The sequence below is a fragment of the Lonchura striata genome, chromosome 17, assembly GCF_050655825.1.
Source record: "Lonchura striata isolate lonStrDom1 chromosome 17, ASM5065582v1, whole genome shotgun sequence".
NCBI classification, from domain to species: domain Eukaryota; kingdom Metazoa; phylum Chordata; class Aves; order Passeriformes; family Estrildidae; genus Lonchura; species Lonchura striata.
Window position 1 is genome coordinate 10,314,060 of NC_140719.1, and position 19,040 is coordinate 10,333,099.

The 19,040-nt window shown below is 53.2% G+C and overlaps 1 protein-coding gene across 4 annotated transcripts in view; it reads left to right on the forward strand.

The window, feature by feature from the left end:
* Positions 1-19,040, forward strand: part of NTNG2 (netrin G2) — a 48,623-nt gene that overhangs the window by 27,990 nt on the left and 1,593 nt on the right. For 3 of the 4 annotated variants that reach the window (XM_085593920.1, XM_085593921.1, XM_085593922.1), the window contains exons 4-7: positions 4,716-4,888; positions 6,538-6,564; positions 17,290-17,457; positions 18,583-18,717. In XM_085593920.1, the coding sequence (XP_085450046.1) occupies positions 4,716-4,888; positions 6,538-6,564; positions 17,290-17,457; positions 18,583-18,717 (503 nt within the window). Of the gene's footprint in view, positions 1-4,715; positions 4,889-6,537; positions 6,565-8,375; positions 8,553-10,564; positions 10,634-12,437; positions 12,522-13,445; positions 13,512-14,488; positions 14,555-15,692; positions 15,768-17,289; positions 17,458-18,582; positions 18,718-19,040 lie in introns of all 4 variants that reach the window. The other variant, XM_085593924.1, reaches the window with a different exon arrangement.

Here is a 19,040-nt window from a genome sequence, read left to right on the forward strand (position 1 = left end):
CACCCGTTATGCTTTGCCCAAAAGATTTGCTCCCTGCTTTTGCTGAGCTGCCAAAAGAGTTGCAAAAGAGCAGGTAGAAGTGGGTAAGTGACGGCCAGGCGGCTGCCGGAGCGGAGCGTGCTGCCAGCAGCGCTGGGGATGACAATAGAGAGATGGAGAAGAGTTATTCATGTTTCCCCGAGAGCCCAGATCACTTGAAACATCCTTTTCCTTGGGGATGGCGAGGAAAGAGCTCCCTTCAAATACATCATCCCGTGAGACTCATTAAAGGCTCATCAATTACAGAGAGAGCAAACAATTCAGGGGAAAGCTCGGAGAAGCCTTCCTCCGGCCGGCAGTCTCGAGCTGCCTCCAGCACCAGCAGAAGGGAGCAGGGGGGCAAAGCCCAGCCCAGGGTGGGAAAAGCAGAGGAGTGATGGCTGGAACCCAGCAGGATGGGACCAGCAGCCTCCAGAGCATCCCTGCGGCTGTGCAGAACATCCTCATGGAGAGGGGCGTGCAGGGGACGTGGTGGCCTTCTGCTGCTTCATGCCTGGGGTTTTTTAAGGAGCTCAGGACACTCAGTGTTGTCTCATGGGAGCTGGGCAGGAGGCACAAGGAGATGGAGCAGCTCTCTAAGTCCCCACCCAGCAGTGTCACTGCACCAGGCCCGAGGGGGTGCAGCACCCCAAGGCTGCCCCATCCCTGCAGGAAGGGAGAGGGATGAGGAGATGCTCTTTGCCTTTTTCTGCCTCAATTCCCTGCTCTGCAAGTGGGGTTGAGGACAGAAAAAGTGCTGTAAAACAGGTAAGAATCCTTGGAAGGGAAACAAAGGGCTGGGATGGCTTTTTAAAATTACTTCAAAAGTCATTATTAATGAAAGCTCAGGGAAAGAGGCTGTTTTCCCACTCCCAGCACAGAGGGAGGTTTGCTGCAGGTTTGCTGCACTCACCCCCTTCCTGTGTGTGGGCATCTCCTTCACTCACATGTGGGCTTGGCACCAGACACCTCTCCAGCAGCTCGCTGCTGTGACCTCCAGGATGCTGACATGGAGAATTGCAGAAAAGTGTTCTTTATGGCTTAAAAAAAAAAAAAATAAAAAAAAGAAGAAAGGAAAAAGAAAGGACACTTTCCTGTAAACTTTCCTTGGCGCTCCAAGGTCTGTGATGTTCCCTGGTGGAGGCATTGGCAGCATCAGAACCACACTGCACCACTCTGAGGAAAGCTGGATGACCTGCACTAAAATAAACTCATAAATACCCCTTTGTGCAAGCTGGAACATCTTGGGGCACACATTGCTCTGACCGCTCCCGCTGGGAACAGTGTGAGCCACTTTTTGGTGATTGCCAAGCGCAGCGGTGTGACCTCCTGCCAGCCTGGTGCAGGGTGGGTGTCCCTGGTGCCCAAGGGTGCTGCAGGTCCTGCTGGTGCTGCTCCCCACCACTGCTGACCCTACACAGGCTCAGTGAGAAGCAGCACTGTCAGCACAGCCCTGACCCACGAGCCAGAGAGCAGAAACACTCCCAGATCTCCTCTGGAGCCAGAGAGACCATATTGCAACCAGCACTTTGCTGGAGCAGCCCCGGGGCTGGAGCAGGGCCACAGCTCCCTTCTGCAGGACACAGAGCAGGTGTCTGCCCCGCTGCTGATTTTTAAGCCTCATTGCTAAGTAGCTCCTAACCTTTCCCTTCATCCTCTCCTTCCTGCCATGGCTGGGCGCCGAGGAGGATGAGCAGAGCGAGCAGGAGGAGCAGCTCCCACCCAGGGGACTGGGCTAATGCCATTTACTCCAGTCTGCACCAGCTGAGTCTTGGCTGGGGAAAGGCAGGCACAGACCATCAGCATGTCCTTGGGCTGTGGGCCCAGAGGAGGAGCACAGGAGCCTGAGGAAAGGGTTGAAGCTGATCCACTAAGCCTGAGCTGCAGGAAGGCCAGTTTGCAGAAACCTCTGCCCAAAATGGGGCTGGCTGAGGGTGCTCAGCTGTTCACCATTAAATAATGCAGCCTGATTGATTGGGCTGAAAAGTGCTGTGCTGCGGGGTCAGCCTGCTGGGGTCACAGTTCCCTGCTTAGATTAATGATCCTCAAAGGTCAAATTCAGAAAGCAATTCCCTGGTAAAATTGATCCTTCGGATAACAAAACTTTTGCACAGTGGCAAAGGGCCTAGCAGTGAGAAAAATCAGTGACCCAAGCACAGGCAGGCAAGGTGAACACCTGCCTCTGCTTCCTCTTGACTTAATTTTCCTTGTTTGCACCAATTAGGAAGTGAGGGTCTCTCCTGGGGACAGCAGTGCTCTATCACACCTGGCTGGGGGACATCCCTCCCTGTCCCCATCCCGCTGGGCAGGAGGCAGCTGGGCTGTCCCAGGAGCTGGTGCTGGGCTCCCAGTCCTCCCAGCAGCCATGAGCAGTGTGTGAGGAGGATCTGCCTCCTGCACACACCCGTGCCTCAGCAAGGCCAGGTCCCTCTGCAGGGAGGAGGATTTGTAGCTGGAGCCACAGATGGCGACCAGGCCTCACCCTCCTGCACTGGGAGCCAGAAGCACCCCAAAATGTCTGCTTGGCTCCTGCCAGGAGCAAGGATGTGCCACACGTGGAGGGGGTTGGTCGAGGCTGCCTCAGGCCACCTCGGGGGTCATCAGGTGGTGGCCACCCAGGGCTGATGTCCCCACTGTGACCGGTCCCTGACTCACAGGGTCGAACACTGGAGCCAAGCACCACTCTCCACCTCACCCCAAACTTCAGGGAAAACAAGGGGTGTGACAGTCCCTTCCATCCTTGCACCCACTCCGCTGGGGCTCCTAAACCCCCTAGGCTGGGTGCTGAGGCTGTGCCCTGGGGCTGCCCCGTCCCCTCGCCCCCATCAGAGCAGGAGAGAGGAGAGCTGCAGCTCCCCGAGCTGTTCCTCTGCTCAGGCAGGGCCCAGAGCAGCAGTGCTGAGGCTTTGACCTGCTTTAACCTGCTTTAACCCACTCTCTTTGCCTGCTTTGCTCTGTCTGCTCATTTTAAAGCGAGAGAAGGAGGCCACGCTGTGTGGACGCTGAATAATTCAGAGCCAGGCTGGGCAGCGCCTCTGCCACAGGGCTGGGACAGCTGAGAAACCCTTCCTCCCCAGAGGCAAAGGGGACCTGCAGAGCTGAAATTCAGCATGCCCCTGGCTGTAGGCACCAGCCCAATCCACCTCTTTCCCCTGGATGTGGTGCTGGTGGCTGGCTCCCAAGGCAGCAGTGCTCGGAGGCTGTCAGTGCTCTCAGCCGTGACGCGCCGTCTCCAGCCCTCGCTCACAAAGTGCAGCGTGCTGACTCTGCCTCTGCTCCCTGGGCAGAGTTTTCCTCTTTCCTCGCTTTTAGAGACTGCAAAATTCCCTCCTCTGCTTGGTCAGACGCAGGGCGGGGTTGTAAGACGGGGAGAGATTGCTCATCCAGCTTATGCTGAGCCTCTGAGCGGGGTTTGCTAGAATTAAGGACAGGGAGGGGAGGGAGAGGGAAAAAAGAAATCATACATGAGGTCATCTTACCCAGCCATGCGTGAGGAGAGCACGGCAAAGGCGGCCTCAGCTCAGGCAGGTGCCTGGGGAGCTTCTCTGGGGGCTCCAAGGGAGAGGGGAGAGGCACCAGGAGCAGTGGGCAGGAGCAGCACCAGCACCCCACTCCCAGCTGCCAGCCTAATCCAGGCTGCTTATCCCAGAGCACAAGGAACACAGGCCATGCTTCCTCTGTTTCATTCCCTCGGCTCTGCATCTCCTGAGCCCTGTAAAAGGAAGCTCTGCCCCATCAGAAGTCCCCACCCCTGCACAGAAGGCACAGCATTACTGTTTTCTAATGCTTCTGCTTCTGAGACTGTAAATTATTGCACAAAGCAGGGAAAGCCGTCAGGCTCTGCTAGGGATCGGCTGTCTGGAATGAAATGAGATGTTTTGGTCCCCAAAGTCTCTCTCTGATGGCCTCAGCTCGGGCCCAGGAGTCACCAGAGCCACGTGTGAGTTATGGGCTCAGGCTCTGCGTTCTGCACAAGTCACCTCCGGAGTCTGAGCACAGGAATTATTGTGCACAGAGATAATTATTCCCTGCATACTGCACTACAGCTCATTAAAAGTTTCTTAATGTTTGCAAATTGCTGAATAGCGTTTTTAGTTGTTGCCTTCTCTGATGAGGCGGGGACTAGCTGGTGGATTCTGATGGTGGCTTGTTGTCTGTGTTATTTTGGTCACAGCAGCCTGGGGCTTGCTGCATGTGGGGAAGAGGGTTTGTGCTGGGCAGCCTCACTCCTTTCTCCAGGAGAAAATGCTGTTGGCTTTGGCACAGTGCACAGGGGGCAAGGGCTGAGTGCCACCAGGGTTAACCCAGCTCCTCCATCCAAAGCCAGAGGCTGCCTCCAAGTCGAAGCCTCCATCCGAGGTGATTACCCAGATTCCTGGAGCAGCCTGACGTGTGGGTGATTCCTTCCTGGTGTCTCAGCTGCAGATGTTGACTTGCCATTAAACTCCTCAGTCAGACAGTGGGAGTGAAGTGTCTCATCTTGGACGAGAGGCTGCAAATCTGCCCTGGGTGAGGAGATGGACATTGAACCCCAGCACCAGATACCTGGGGAAAACTGCTGAGTCCAGTGAGAAAAACCTGCAGGAGGAGCAGGGAAGGAGTGACCAGCCTGGCCTCAGCACGTTTTCAGCACTACACTGGAGGCAAGGAGGAGCAGCAGTAACACCTGACAGCTCTTCCCTGTCTTCTTCCTGCAGGTGTAAATGCAACCTCCATGCCAACCTGTGCACCTTCAAAGAGGGCAGCCTCCAGTGTGAGTGTGAGCACAACACCACGGGCCAGGACTGTGGCAAGTGCAAGAAGAACTTTCGCTCCAGGTCCTGGCGAGCTGGGTCCTACCTGCCTCTGCCCAACGGGTCCCCCAATGCTTGTAAGTACTGCAGGGAGCCAGCCCTGCCCTGGGCTGCACCACACCCACAGATGGGAGCCAGCGCTCATCCTGTCCTTGAATCAGTGCAGGATGCTCAGCTTCCCAAAGGGAAATGGGCTCTTACCCTGTCTTGGTACTCAGAGAAATGAAAGAGGATCTGGTGGATGCGGAGGTGATGTGCTGGCTGCTGGCAGAGCACATCTTGACCATCTAAATGATGGTCAGCAGGGATGATGAACTTAGGCCAAGACATAACCACGGCTTCGTGGCAATGACAGTTACTGTCCTTTGACAAAGGTGTCATTCAGCACGGCAGAGCTCTGGCTGCCCAGCAGCCCACGGGCTCTGGGCTGGCTCTGCTCAGCTGCAGATGTGCTGGCTGCTCTCTGGATCCTGTCTGTGCTTGCTGATGTCCCTGTGTGCAGCCCTGGCCTCCTCCACCTGCTGCTGGAACACGACTCTGATGGCAGCAGTGCACAAACGAGACGCAGGATGGATTCCCACCATGCTCCAAGCAGGGAACTGGGGCAGGAGAACCACAGATGGGCAGGTTCCTCCTGGGCTCCTGTCCACTCCACATCAGCAAACTTGCTTAAATGTCACGAAGCCACGGTAGCCACTCAAGCCTTTCAAGCAGCAGCTTTGAGCATTACCAAAGAGAATCTTTTCTCTCCCTCCCCCCAAATTTTTTGAAAGATTTATGTGCTTTAAGATGATCAAAGCTGAAATTCAGGCTCCGAAGGCCGTGACGGGAATGTTTTGTGTGTGCCAGGGCTGGTAGACGAGCAGGTTCTTTGAAAGGGAACGAGCTTGTCAGCTCCCACCAAGCGGCTGCATTGCTTCAAAGGAGCCTGGGAGAGTTTCTGGTGTTGACAGGCACAGACATGCTGTTCTCTCTCTTTCCCTCCCCTCCATTCCTTGTGTCTTTTCCTATTTCTCTTTTTCCTCTGCTCTTCCTTCTCTCATTTATCTCTCTTCCCATCTGTCATTCAGTCTTCTTCCTCCTCCCCACCCCAACTCTCTCTGCTCCTTCCTCCTCCCCACATCAACATCCTCTGCCCCAGAGGCAGCTCTCTGAAGCCCTCTGCTCTCGGTAGTCCTGCCTCTTCCATCACTGAGCTTTAAATTCACACAGAGCTGAGACTTTCCATGATTCACCCCCACAGCAGGGAGGCCCATGGATGTGTTTAAAAAAAGACTGGACGTGGCACTCAGTGCCATGGTGTAGCTGATGAGGAGGTGTTAGCTCATAGGTTGGACTAGATTATCTTAAAGGTCTTTTGCAGCCTAGCTCATTCTGTGATTGTTCAGACCCCACAGCTCGTCCTTAACCCAGTGCTCCTGTGTGCTTGTCCTTTGCTGGGCTGTCACAGCAGCCCAAGGAAGTGGTTAACAGAAAAACCCAGCAGCCAGGACCACGCTGGTTTTCCTTCCCCAGGTGAAAGGCTTGAGATGCCAGGAGCCCAGACAGGGTTGTCTGGCTGTTTCTGTGCTTTGACAAAAGCAGCTTTTATGCTGTAGCAGCAAACTGATGTGCCTGTGAGCAAGCCCCTGCTAATTAGCTGCTGTTCAGTCCCATGTTGTGTGTCTGTGTGATCTTCTGATGGTGTCCTGCTTCCAGTGACTGGGCTTCCTCTTGTTTTTTCCAGGTGCAGCTGCAGGCTCAGCCTTTGGCAGTAAGTAAAACCCTGACTGAAATGCTGGCATTTAACACCTCGGTGCATGATCCTTGTGGATGTCACTAGGAAAAAAATAATATGGTTATTTTCTATCCATTATCATTTTCCAAGCAATAAGTCTTCCCTAATTGTGCCTCATTTTCTGTCCTGTCAAAGAGTCTTATATTTTCTTCCTCTGACTTCAGCAGCCTCATTTTGCCTCTTCCTCTGGCATGGTTTCCCCCCATGAGGTTCGTTAGTACGGCAGCCGGAAAGGAAATAAAAAAAGACTCTTCAAAATCACCAGTGCTCGCTGTGAACTCCCCCCCTTAGTCCCCCAGTGCTGCAAAAGGAGCTGGGTGTGAATTATTTGGTGTAGAACCCAGCCTGGGTCACCTTGGGCTATCAATAAAAAAGCATGTGGAGTGTGTGTACATCTGTATGTACACGTGTATGCATATGAACAAATGTCTGTGAGGTGTCAGCAGCAAAGGCAGAGCTCAGCAGGGATTTCTGCTGCAAGATTGATGGCAGGAGAGGGCTCCTTACTTAACAAAGCTGGAGGTAGTTTGATATCAAAGAGCCTGGAGTTTTGGGTAAGCAGAAGCCTGGGTTTGAATGTTGTGAGTGCCCCTCCAGAAGAAACAAATCAGGGAGCTGAATTAATAATGAGTTCTTTGCTTTGCAGACAAGTGGGAAGAGTTGGAGGAGGAATCATTTCAGGGAAATGCAAATGCAATTAAGAAAAATGCACCTAATAGAAAAGTGGAGGACAGGTTTTCTGGGTAAATGAACCATATTTAGATTTTTAGCAGTTAATTGCTTGAAATTGTCAAATAAAAATTAAAGGTCTCCCTTAAGTAATTTAGGATTAAAAAAAAAAGTTTCAACAGTTCAAAATGTTCTTCACCTTTGTCTTCAAAGCCATTTTGATAACTTTTTTCCGTCCCATTTACAAAGCTTGGCATCCTCAGCACTACTTTTGTTTCCCTGGAAGATGGGAGGTTACTGGGAGTGATGTGCAGGAGGAGGACAGGAGGGATTTATGTCCAAGGCCAGTTAAGGAGAGATTATTTAACCCACATAGGAGACTAGAAGTGACCTAAATTAAGTATTTAAACTAGCTCAGGGCTATTATGAAATTAAGCACGATAATCTGTGTGAAGCAGCGGGACAAACAAGGACAGGAGGGCAGCAGGTGTGAGTTAAGCAGGAATTTGTGTCCCAGTGTTATTTTAGTGGGGTTTTTGTGGGGAGCAGTGGGGCGGGATCGCTCCTGCCCAGCTCCACAGGGGCTCTGCTGACCATCCCAAAATTTGAAGGGTGCCACTGAAAACAAGGATGCCAATGGTTCTGGTTGGCTTTGATGGTGCCAGGTAATTTGGGGAGGGGTGGCAGCAGGGAATGGAGCACAGCTGGGCACGTGGGCACCGGGCAGTGGGAGCACAGCTTGGCCTGGGCGCTCCTTGGCACCTCCTGCCTGCTCTTCACCCCATCCCTGCCCGGACGTGCCTTCATCTCCCCTTTCCAGCCTAATTGGCAATTAGTTTATGATCGAGCTGTAAGTATTTAAGCCAATATCTGCAGCAGCAGAGTAAGCTGATGCAGCCCCAGCTGCAGCCCCTGCTCTCTCACACACACACACGCCCTCGCTGCGGGCAGCTCACGGAGCCGTCGCCTTAATCCTGCCAGTGCCCCAGTTGTGACCGTGCTGAGAAACCAGCCACCAGTTCAGCCCAGCAGAGGCAGCCTCACGGGTGTGCAGGCTGGCATGGAAACCCCCCCATCCCCCCAGTAAATGCCTCCCAACTCTTCTCTTTGCTTGTCAGCCTACGAGCGACCGCCGCGAGTAAACGCCGCAAAAACCACCACTGCAAAAACCACCACTGCAAAAACCACCGCTGCAAAAACCACCGCTGCAAAAACCACCACCATCACCTCAACCACCACCTCAACCCCCACAACCACCAGCAGCACGCCCCTAGCAGCCAGCACCACCCAGCCAGGTGGGTGCCACGCTCAGGAGCCAGGACTCCATGCCCAGGCTCCTCTTTCAGCTGCTGTGTCGGTAGCCGTGGATCTCTGCTCTGTAGGATGATAAAAGGACATGGATAAAAATCACCCTGACTTGGCTCACTTTCAGCTCACCAGGCAGCCCTGGTTTGCAGCTGTGCCAGAGACAAGCAGGGCAGGAAGGCAATGAAGAGTTTTTTGATCCATAATAAATTTAAACCGCATATTTCTCTGTAAAGAGAGGGGAATTCTACCCCATCCTGCTCTATCTCTGACCTCCTGCCACTTGCCACCAGACTTGGAGCAGCTCACAGGTTTTGCTGTGTCCTTGCTGTTGTCCCAGTCCTGCACCAAATCCCTGTGGCCAAACTCATGGAGGTACTGCAGGCGCAGTTTTCCTGTTGCAGAATTTCAGCATTTCCCATGTGGCTGCTGTCCAAGCAGCACGGGAGTGTGCAGGGCTGGAGCTCACACACGTGCCAGAAACATCCATTCCTAATTTCTGAAATCACCCAGAGGAGGAAAACTTTTGTCCTTTTTCTGGGGGTTCCTCCTTCCCTCCCCCTGTGAACAAGGAGACAGCGTTTCTCCCTGTCTTTTGGAAATGAGCAGATAAAACTTAACAGCAGGACATTTTTTTAAGCTGTTCATGGGGGAATTAGACACGCATTCCTCCCTTTGCCATGCTTTCAGGGCCTGATATTTCCCAGGAGGACGTTTTACACCCACAGCATGTTAGTAACAGTCTGTCTGGGGGAGCTGCCAGAAGCCAGTCAAAGGGATGAGGAAGCTTGATTGCATGTTTATGCAAATATATATATATTCATAGAAGTACCCTGCTTGAGGAGTTAATCAGGGAGCCGAGGGTTTAGGTCCAGCTTCCACAGAGTTGGAGTGACCCTGGAGAAAGATTGCAAGGCTCAGCTCTGTTAGGAAGAGCTCCTTACCCAGATCCATGCTGCACCTGTACAGGAGGAGCTCCAGCACGGAGCTCACCCCATCCCCACGGCCCCAGCAGGGCCAGGTGACCTCATCTGCACCCACACAATGCACTTGGGCTGATGTGATTTTTATCCATGCTCACTTGTAGTGACATTTTAGGGCTGTTTTTTTGCTCTGTTCTGTGGGTAGCTGCTTGGTGTGTCTCTTGTATGGTTTGCAGTGCTCTGCCTTTGTGGCACCTCTGGCTCAGGCAAGGACAGTGTCTCTGGGGAGTTGGGGTGCTGGGGGTAACCTCTCCTGCCAGGCTTCTCTGAGGGACCTGAGAGACATCACAGGGTTTATTCCTTCTCCAAAACCTGCTTCCTGGGCAGAGAAAATGTTTTCTCAATGCTTTCATTAACTGATGGTAAGGGACAAAATGAATAAATTGCAGCCCAGCTGCCAGGTCGTGGCTTGATACAGCCAGGCCTGAGCTGTGAGCTCCTCACCCCCATCCAGATCCCCACGTGTGCTTCTGCAGAGCCAGGTGCCACCCCAGGACAGTGTGCCTGGGAGTGGTGACAGTCCCTGGAGGGGCTGCTCCACAGGAGAGGGCAGCCAGCAGCTCAAGGACCTGCTCTGACCCGGGCAGCACGAGGGGTTTGATGCCAAAGTTCCACTGTGTGCCCTTGACCAGCAGTAGGAAAACAAGGCACACCTTAAATCTGACCTGCTTTTGGCCAGAGATGTTCCTCCTTCACCAAGCAAAACAGAAAGTTATTTCTTTAAAACCATGACATTCCCAAGGGCCTCCAGATCTAATTCACCTGGGCCCCAAGGGAAACCCTTTGTGAGAGGGGTGACCCCTTGAACTCCTGGTAGGACATATTTGCAGGAGGTGGCCCCCAAACAGGGTCAAAATCCCAGAGATACTCTGTTGTAACCCCACTTCTGAATTTTAGAAGCTTTAAAATCCCTCCTTGCCTTAAAGCCAGACATTTAAACCAGCCCTGCCAGAGCTCTGCCCCATCCCTACACTATTTCACCCTCTAATTGTCTCTGAATTTCTGCTTCCCACCATAAGCAAGCACCACCAGACCAGCCTCTGAGTTTGCTGCCTCTGTGCCCGTGACAGAAACGCAGAAAAAAGCAGGTATTTAAAGGCAGCCCGAGGTGTTGTTCCCTTCTCCCTGGTGCCTCCGCACGCCGGTGGGCAGCAGCTCGGCGGGAGCAGCGTGGCACGTAGGCTAGAGGAGGAGATTCCATTTGGGTCGTCTCTGGGTTGCGTGGAGCTGCTAGACATCTGCTTCCTTTGGCTGCTCGTGGTGTTTTTGTGGTCAAGGTGAAATTGTGGATGCTTTCTGTGCAGTGAGAGGGGAGAGAGCCATGAGTTCAAGGGTAAGGCATGGGGTCTGCAGGCACTGGGAGCTGCCAAAGGGGCTAGAAGGAAGAGAAATCACTGAGTTACCCTTAGGAGGATGAATTAAGTGCTATTCTCCTTTGCTTTCTACAGTTGTGTTATTTCAAAGCCTTCCTTGAAGCCTGTCAACTTCTTCCTTGCCATTTGTTACTTTTTTTTTCCCCATGTTCAAAATAAGCAAAAAAAAACCCCACCATAAACCCCAAACTTTTCCATTTTAATTTTTTTTTTCCCTGCTTCAATTTTCCTCCCTCTGGTCCATGGCAGTCTCAGCAGTGCCAGTTCACCTCTGGGAACAAACAGGACCAGCTGGGTGGTCACAAACTCCAGCAGAAATTTGGCATGGACAGCCTGGCTTTGGGGAGGTCCTGCAGGAAAGGGATCCCTGAGAAGGACTTTTCCAGGCTGCTCCCCCACTCCTCCAGTGCTGTTTGCCCCAGTCGTTTTTGCTATGAAATGTGACTTCTTGGTTCAATTTATTCCAATTCCTCAGTGGGCCACCAAGAGCAGCAATTTCCATCAGAGCCGCTCATCGTTTCCCATTTTTATGAAGTGGGTCTGGGGCAAAATGTGTCTCTCTCCCCCTCCCAAAATGTAAAACTGTCCATTATGGCCCAGAGCTACAAAGGGAAAGGTTCTCAGGATAATGAGCATTAATAATTTTCTTGGCTCTGTAAATGCGATTGAGTGGAGGTGTATGTGAATGACTAAAAAGCAAAATGCCTCCAGGGCTGTTTTTTATTGTGACTCTAATTAAACCCTTGCCAATTTGCACAGGGATTTTTTCATATTCTCTTTAACACCGTATTAATATCAATTGGTTTCCACTTTCCAGCTGAAAAGGACAATGTCTATCACCTTCTCTTAGAGCTTGTCATTAAAAAAATAATCTTTTTTTTTCTTTTTTATTCTGTATTGTTTATCATCCCCTTGATGAAGCTGGGAAATCACATTTCTCTCCTACTTGGGTTTGTCCTTTGAAACTTGGCAAGAATCAAGAGATTTTTTTTTTTCCTCCTCCTCCTTATGTTACCCAACTGGAGCTTGAAATTAATAATATGGCTTTTAAAATTTTTAGTCCCTGGTTTGTTTTCTAGCAAACCTGAAGATTGTTACCAATATTGAGAAGCAGGGGAGGGGGACGGAGCCAGTGGGATGAGGGTTTGCAGCGAAACCAAACAAGTGAGCTATAAAATTTCTTGCTGCTTCAACTCCACGATGGTTGGAAATTCTTTGATTTGGATTTCTGAGGGAACAGCAGAGCCTGAAGGAGGGTGTGGAGGCTGGGATTGGAAAGCAGGGCTTGGTGCCTCCATCCCAGGTGTGTGTGCTGTTCTCTTATTTCAGAGCAGAGGGGTGCAGGGCAGTGAAGGCAGGCCAGCTCAGCACACTGCCCTTCAGCTCTGCTGCCTAAAGACCCCCGTGGCACAGGGCTGGGAGTGGGATTTGGGGCTCTGACTCCCTGTGGGAATGCTGCGGGGCTTTTGTGGGATGCCAGCTCCCCCAGTAACACAATTTTCCCTTTGATCACTGCAAGACTACCCCGGCTTGTCGGCGGCTGCCCCGCTGCAGGTGGGCTCTGCCCCGGCCAAGGCTGGCCCAGGAGCACAAGGTAGGAGCCACGGGGCTGAGCTGGCTCCTGCCAGCGAGAACAGCTCAGAGAATGCTTTGGTTCCTAGCTCTGTGTCTGTGCTTTCCATGCCCCTCTCCTCCTCCTGCCCAGCAGAGAGCTCAGGGCTCGGGGCTGAGCCTTGGGGTTTAGCCTGGTACAAAGATGAGGATGCTGAGTGGCAGAAGGGATTGTTCACAGCTTGCTGCTGGTGTGAACGGAGAGGATCATGGAAATCCTGTCATCTCCTGATGCTGGAGCCTGTCTGTAGAGCAGAATCTCCCTGCGAGTGGATAGGCCTGTGTCTTTTAGATCCTTCTGATGCATTTCCTTGCTCAGTCTCCTCCGTGACTGCCTGAGGTGCTCCAGGTGGGAGCCTTGGGAGGATTCTCTCTGGCTGTTGAGGCTGAAGCTTCTCCTCCTCAGGGTTCCCACCACACACACACGCGCTTTGGCAGCTGCCCTTGGTGTTCAACTCCTGTTTCCCACCCAAGTTTCCTGTAGCTCACTCCAGCTGTAGACTTTAGCATCCCTCCTGTGCAGATCATCCTGGGCCTGTCTGGCCCCACAGAGTGGCAAAGCTGCTTTTGCTGCAGTAACAAGGGCTAGAGCTACACCAAGGGGCCAGGAGTGCTGACAGCCTTGGCAGTGCTCTGCAGTTCTGCCTTCTCTCTGTGCCTGGGCAGTGTCAGGACCACGTGCCAACACTCAGCCATCCAGCCCTACCCCTTAGGAATATTTTTCCTGCCTCTCTTCACACTTATAGATGCTAACTTTGAGGAGACTTTGTCTCTCCTTCCTGCTTCAGCACATCCTCAGCTAGATACAGCTCCAGTGACCCTGCCTCGAGCTGCCAGTGTCCCTGTGCCACCCTGTTAAGCAAACCAAGGGGGTTCTGTTTTAAATCTGATGTTCTCTCTGATGCCATCTGTGATGACCCACCAAACACAGCAGCTCTTGGACAGAAGCTGAAGGCACCAGAGCCTCCTGAGAACATGAGAGGTAAGGCCAGGCCCGTCCCCCAGCCTGGGGCAGGGCAGGGTTCTCCCTCAGTGCCACAGGCCAGGACACCCAGCTGTCCTCAGCACAGCCCCACATTGTACAATCTCCTGCTCAGAGGGTTCAGCTCAGCTCAGCTCTGCTCCTCCAGCCCTTTTTTGGGATGTCTGGGGCCAAGGAAAGCCATGGAGACCAGCAGAACCCTGGTACCACAGCAGCTTCAGGGATGGTGTCGGAGCAGGAGCACCCTGACCATGGCTGAGCCCATGGGGAGCAGGGCCACCTCCTGCCACCACTGTCACTGTGAGGATGTGGCCGAGACAGGAGCTGGCAGTGCCCACCCAGGGCCTCCCTGAGCACCACAGCACTTACAAGGGCATAAGCTCCACAAAAAATCCAATGGATCCAGAACCCTCTTCCAAACACCCGTGGGACCTCAGTGCTGCTCAACGTGGCTCTTCGCTGGGCTCGACAAAGCACAAAACCTCCCAAGGCTTGGTGGCCTTCACCCCCAGTGCTGGGTCATTCTGGGTGGGTCTGCCTGGCAGCACAACCCCCAGGGAGACCCATTCCAGCTGGGACAGCCTTTTACCCTGAGGAAACAGGGGAAAAGTGGTCCTGGGAGCCCCATTCCAGCTGGGTCAGCCCTTTACCTTAACGAAACAGGGGAAAAGTGGGTCCTGGGAGCCCCATTCCAGCTGGGACAGCTCTTTACCCTGAGGAAACAGGGGAAAGTGGTCCTGGGAGCCCCATTCCAGCTGGGACACCTCTTTACCCTGAGGAAACAGGAAAAGTGTCCTTGGGAGCCCCATTCCAGCTGGGACAGCTCTTTACCCTGAGGAAACAGGGGAAAAGTGGTCCTGGGAGCCCCATTCCAGCTGGGATACCTCTTTACCCTGAGGAAACAGGGGAAAGTGGTCCTGGGAGCCCCCCCCCCCCCCCCAGCACAGCTCTCAGACCTGTTCTATCCTCTGGCATAGCAGCTCCGAAGAGCAAAGCAGGGCGCACAGCACACTCTGCAGGCAAGAAGCACAAGAAAAAGACAGGTACGTGCTGCTGGGGGAGGGCCAGGCTGGAGCAGCACCTGCCCTGCAGGTCCCTGTAGCAACCCCTGCCAGATGCCACCTCCATAGCGCTCGTCCTCCTGGCGGATTTTTGGGTGCCAGCTGAGCTCTGTGTTCAGTAGGAAATGGTTTGTAAGTTGTAGATCCTTGTCCCAGACCACCCCACCGAGCAGCCATGAAGGGGGCAGGTGTGAGGAGCTGCTCCCAGCATTGTGCATCAAGTTGTTGGTGCATGAGGTGTTTCATGCATCCAGCTTTGAGGTGGGGAGGGGAAGAGGAGAAAGGTTGCAGCTACCAGGTGTCTGCTGCAGAAATAGAGGCCAGTGCTGCCAGCACAGTGCTCTTGGCTCGGCGTTGTTCTCTGTGACAACCCCGGGCTTGGTCTGGGGTCTTGTGTGGTGGAAAAGTCTCTCCTCCAACCTGTGCTTCCAAAGAAAGACTCCGCAGCCTCTTGGTGTTTGGTCTTAAGGCAGTTTATTGTGAGTTATCTAAAAGATTGTCTTTGTGGGCTGCAGCCCAGACAGAGACACACACACACCCTGACATCCTCTCTGTCTGCTGTCCTCTTCTTCTCTCCCCGCCCAGGGCTCCTGCTATCTTTTATATGATATATTACATATAATATGTTTACAGTTTTTCCCCAATACCTACTGCCTATATTAAATGGTGCTTTTCTACTCTAAACCAATCCATAAGTGCCAGCATCACCAAAAACATGGAGGCAAGGAAGAAGAAGGGGGAAGAACAGGATCAGCCCACTTTCCTCCATCTTAGAACTTCTGACCCCCATGTACAAAGGAAAACCCCCCCTGTACAGGTGCTAAACCCCCCTGTACAATACTAAAGAATTTTCCCCTCTGTTTTGTAACTATTTTTACTATCTATCTAATCCTTTGAGACTTCTTGTTCCACCTTCAAAGTTGGTAAATCATTCCATGGCTCTAATTCAAAATCACAGCTGTTTCCAGCTGCCTGCCAGGGTCTCAAATGCTTCTGACCAAGGCCTGGAACCTCTAAAAATGTCTGAGAGACATTTTGAGTTCCAAAGGTTCTCGTGGCAGGGGAGGACACGGGGTGGTGCTAAGCAGTGAGAAAAAGGTGTTCTCTGATTTTTCTCAAGCATCCTCAAAGGGCTCTAAACTCATCCGGCTCAAACCAAACGCTGGCCCAGTGGCTCCCATTGAAACGTACAAAGGTAAGCAGAGGGAGGGAGGTGCTCCAGGGCTCCCTGACCTCGCTCAGGTGATGTGGTCCTGCAGACTCAGACACGGAGGAGGTGGGGAGGGTCTGTCTGAGTGGTGGTTAGCTGTTGGCTGGGTGTAGCAGTGCTTCCCTAGTCTGAAACAACACCTGGGAATTGCAGCAGGCAATGTTTGAGCTGAAATTCTTTGGATATCATTTAGTGAAGCAGAAATAACTTCACAGAGATCACAGGAGACTCTCAGCTCCTCCTCAGGCAGCTGTGAACCATGGGGAAACCTCTGCCCTGCTCCTTCTTCCCTGGTCATCATGCCATTGATCACGTCTCCTCCTCCAGTTGCATGTGCATGCCAACCCACAGCCTTCCCTGCCATCCTTGAATGTTTAATGTTCTGTTTGGAACAAAGGCTCTGAAAGCTCAGACCTGGCTGAGACCTTTCTGCTCACGTTATCCCCTGCCCTTGCTGGCTGGGAACCTCCTGACCAGGCCAGCTGGGCCACAAGTCACCTGCTTTTCTCCCGAGTTGCACATCTCATTATATAAACTCACATATCTATAAACTCCCAGCAAGATCCAGCACCTGGATCTGCCACTGCAAGGCTCTCACCATCCCAAGTCATGGTAGCAAAAAGCAGACACAAGAAGCACAAAATCCAAACACCCTGAGTACAAATTCGCCCACAGATTGTTTCCTAACATGTGCCCACATCTGAGAGAGGTCAGCCCTGGGGACTGGAACACTTGGCCAAGTGATGGTGGCATCTCCCACCCCACCTGCAGCCTTTGCAGGCTGTGCTGTGCCAGGCAAGCCCTGGCTCAAACCTGTCCACCAGGATCCTGTTGGAGGATCTCACACAAGCCACACTGCCTTGCACAGGCTTATTTTAAATAATTAACCTGAGAGCCAGCACCCTTCACAACAGAAAGGTACAACAGGAAAGGGCTGAGAAGGGACACAGAGGGGAGAAGGAGAGGCTGTGAGGTTTTACCTGGACATGCAGCAGCTCCATCTCCACGAGGGCACCCTCTGCCAGCCCCATCCCACAGGCCAGTCCCCTCTGTTCCCCAGAGAGGCTGAGCCTTTGCCAGGGCTCCTCACAGGTCCTGCAGCCTCTCCAGAGCCAAACCCAGGCCCTGCTCATTAACAAGGCAGCTCTGTAATTAACATCTAACTCCCCACTGCTGCCTGCCCCCATAATTACGCAGTTTCTGAAAGAAATCATCCTGGGATTGCAAGGGGCTGGCTCCTGCCTGTCCACACCCCAAGATTACGGGACCCTGACCCTGCTCTGCTCTCCGAGTGATGATTTCCAGCCCGATCTCCCCGTGCTGGTGGAGAACTGTTCACACTCCTCCTGTTCAGCACACCGCAGTCCTGCTGTGGCAGTGGCCATGGCATTCCCTCCGGCAGCACCCTCCCGCAGGGTGGCTCCTCTCCTCTCTTCTCCCAGCACGAGGGAAGGCTCTCCATCCCCATGTCCCCATGTCCCCAGCTGTCCCCTCCTCTCCCACACAGACTGCGAGTGCTACGGCCACTCCAACCGCTGCAGCTACATCGATTTCCTGAACGTGGTGACCTGCGTGAGCTGCAAGCACAACACGCGGGGCCAGCACTGCCAGCACTGCCGCCTGGGCTTCTACCGCAACAGCTCCGCCGAGCTGGACGACGAGAATGTCTGCATAGGTGAGAAAGGAAAATGTCTGCATAGGTGAGCAGGGAGAGTGTCTGCATAGGTGAGAAAGGAAAATGTCTGCATAGGTGAGAAGGGAGAATGTCTGTGGGTGTTTGCACAGGTGAGCAGGGAGAGTGTCTGGATGTCTGCATAGACGAGGAGGGAGAGCGCCTGTGAGTGTCTGCATAGGTGAGCAGGGAGAATGTCTGTGGGTGTCTGCACAGGTGAGAACAGAGAATGTCTGTGTAGGTGAGCAGGGAGAATGTCTGTGGGTGTCTGCACAGGTGAGAACAGAGAATGTCTGTGTAGGTGAGCAGGGAAAGTGTCTGTGGGTGTCTGCACAGGTGAGAACAGAGAATGTCTGCGTAGGTGAGCAGGGAAAGTGTCTGTGGGTGTCTGCACAGGTGAGAACAGAGAATGTCTGTGTAGGTGAGCAGGGAGAATGTGGGTGTCTGCATAGGTGAGCAGGGAGAATGTCTGTGTAGGTGGGTAGGGAGAGTGTCTGTGGGTGTCTGCACAGGTGAGCAGGGAAAATGTCTGTATAGCTGAGCAGGGAGGGTGTCTGCACAGGTGAGCATGGCCCCAGCAGGTCCTCACTCTGTGAGTGGGCTGCATTCAGCCCCTCTCTGGAGGGTGTGAGGCCCACCTGCATGTTCAGCAAGGATGGCAGCTGATCTTTGCAGCCTGCCAAGGCATCTCTTCCCTGTAAACAAAGCTAAAAGTTAGAATCACAGGGTTGAAAACTGTCTAGTTCCACCCCCTGCCATGGGCAGGGACAGCTTCCACTGTCCCAGGTTGCTCCAAGCCCATCTAACCTGGCCTTGGACTCTTCCAGGGGTCCAGGGGCAGGCACAGCTGCTCTGGGCAAACCGTGCCAGGGCCTGCCCACCCTCACAGTAAAAAATCTTTCTGACTGAATTCAGGTGCCTTGCTCCAAAGAGAGGTGGCCTTTGCAGCCATGGCTCTTTGCACCGCTGGGGCCTCTCGGGCCAACGTGTCCTCCCAGCCCCTTGGTCTCTAAGCTCTCTTGCACAGCACATCTCCAGACCTCTCCAAAGCCCCATCCCCTCCCTCAGGGACCTGCCTGCACAGAACCCCGGGGCAGGACAGGCTCTGACCTCCCTGTCTTTGGGCAGAATGTAACTGCAACCAGATCGGCTCCATGCACGACCGCTGCAACGAGACCGGCTACTGTGAGTGCAGGGAGGGGGCCACGGGGCCCAAGTGCGACGATTGCCTGCCCAACTACTACTGGAGACAGGGCTGCTTCCGTGAGTACCCAGCCACTGCTGGAGACAGGGCCTGGGAGATGGGAGATGCCTCCAAACTGGAGCAGGATCTCCAGCACTCTGGGTTTGGGTGCCCCATGGTGCTCAGGGTGCAGGGTGAGCGGGTTCTGGTCATTCCTCCCAAATCTGAAATTACTTTATGTACTTTTTATATACTTTATTACTTTCCTTTATACTTTATATTACTTTATATACTTTATAGATACTATCTATATGTAGTATATATCTCCTCCTGGAGAAGAGGAGGCTCAGAGGAGACCTTATTGCTCTCTACAACTTCCTGAAGGGAGGTTGCAGACAGGTGG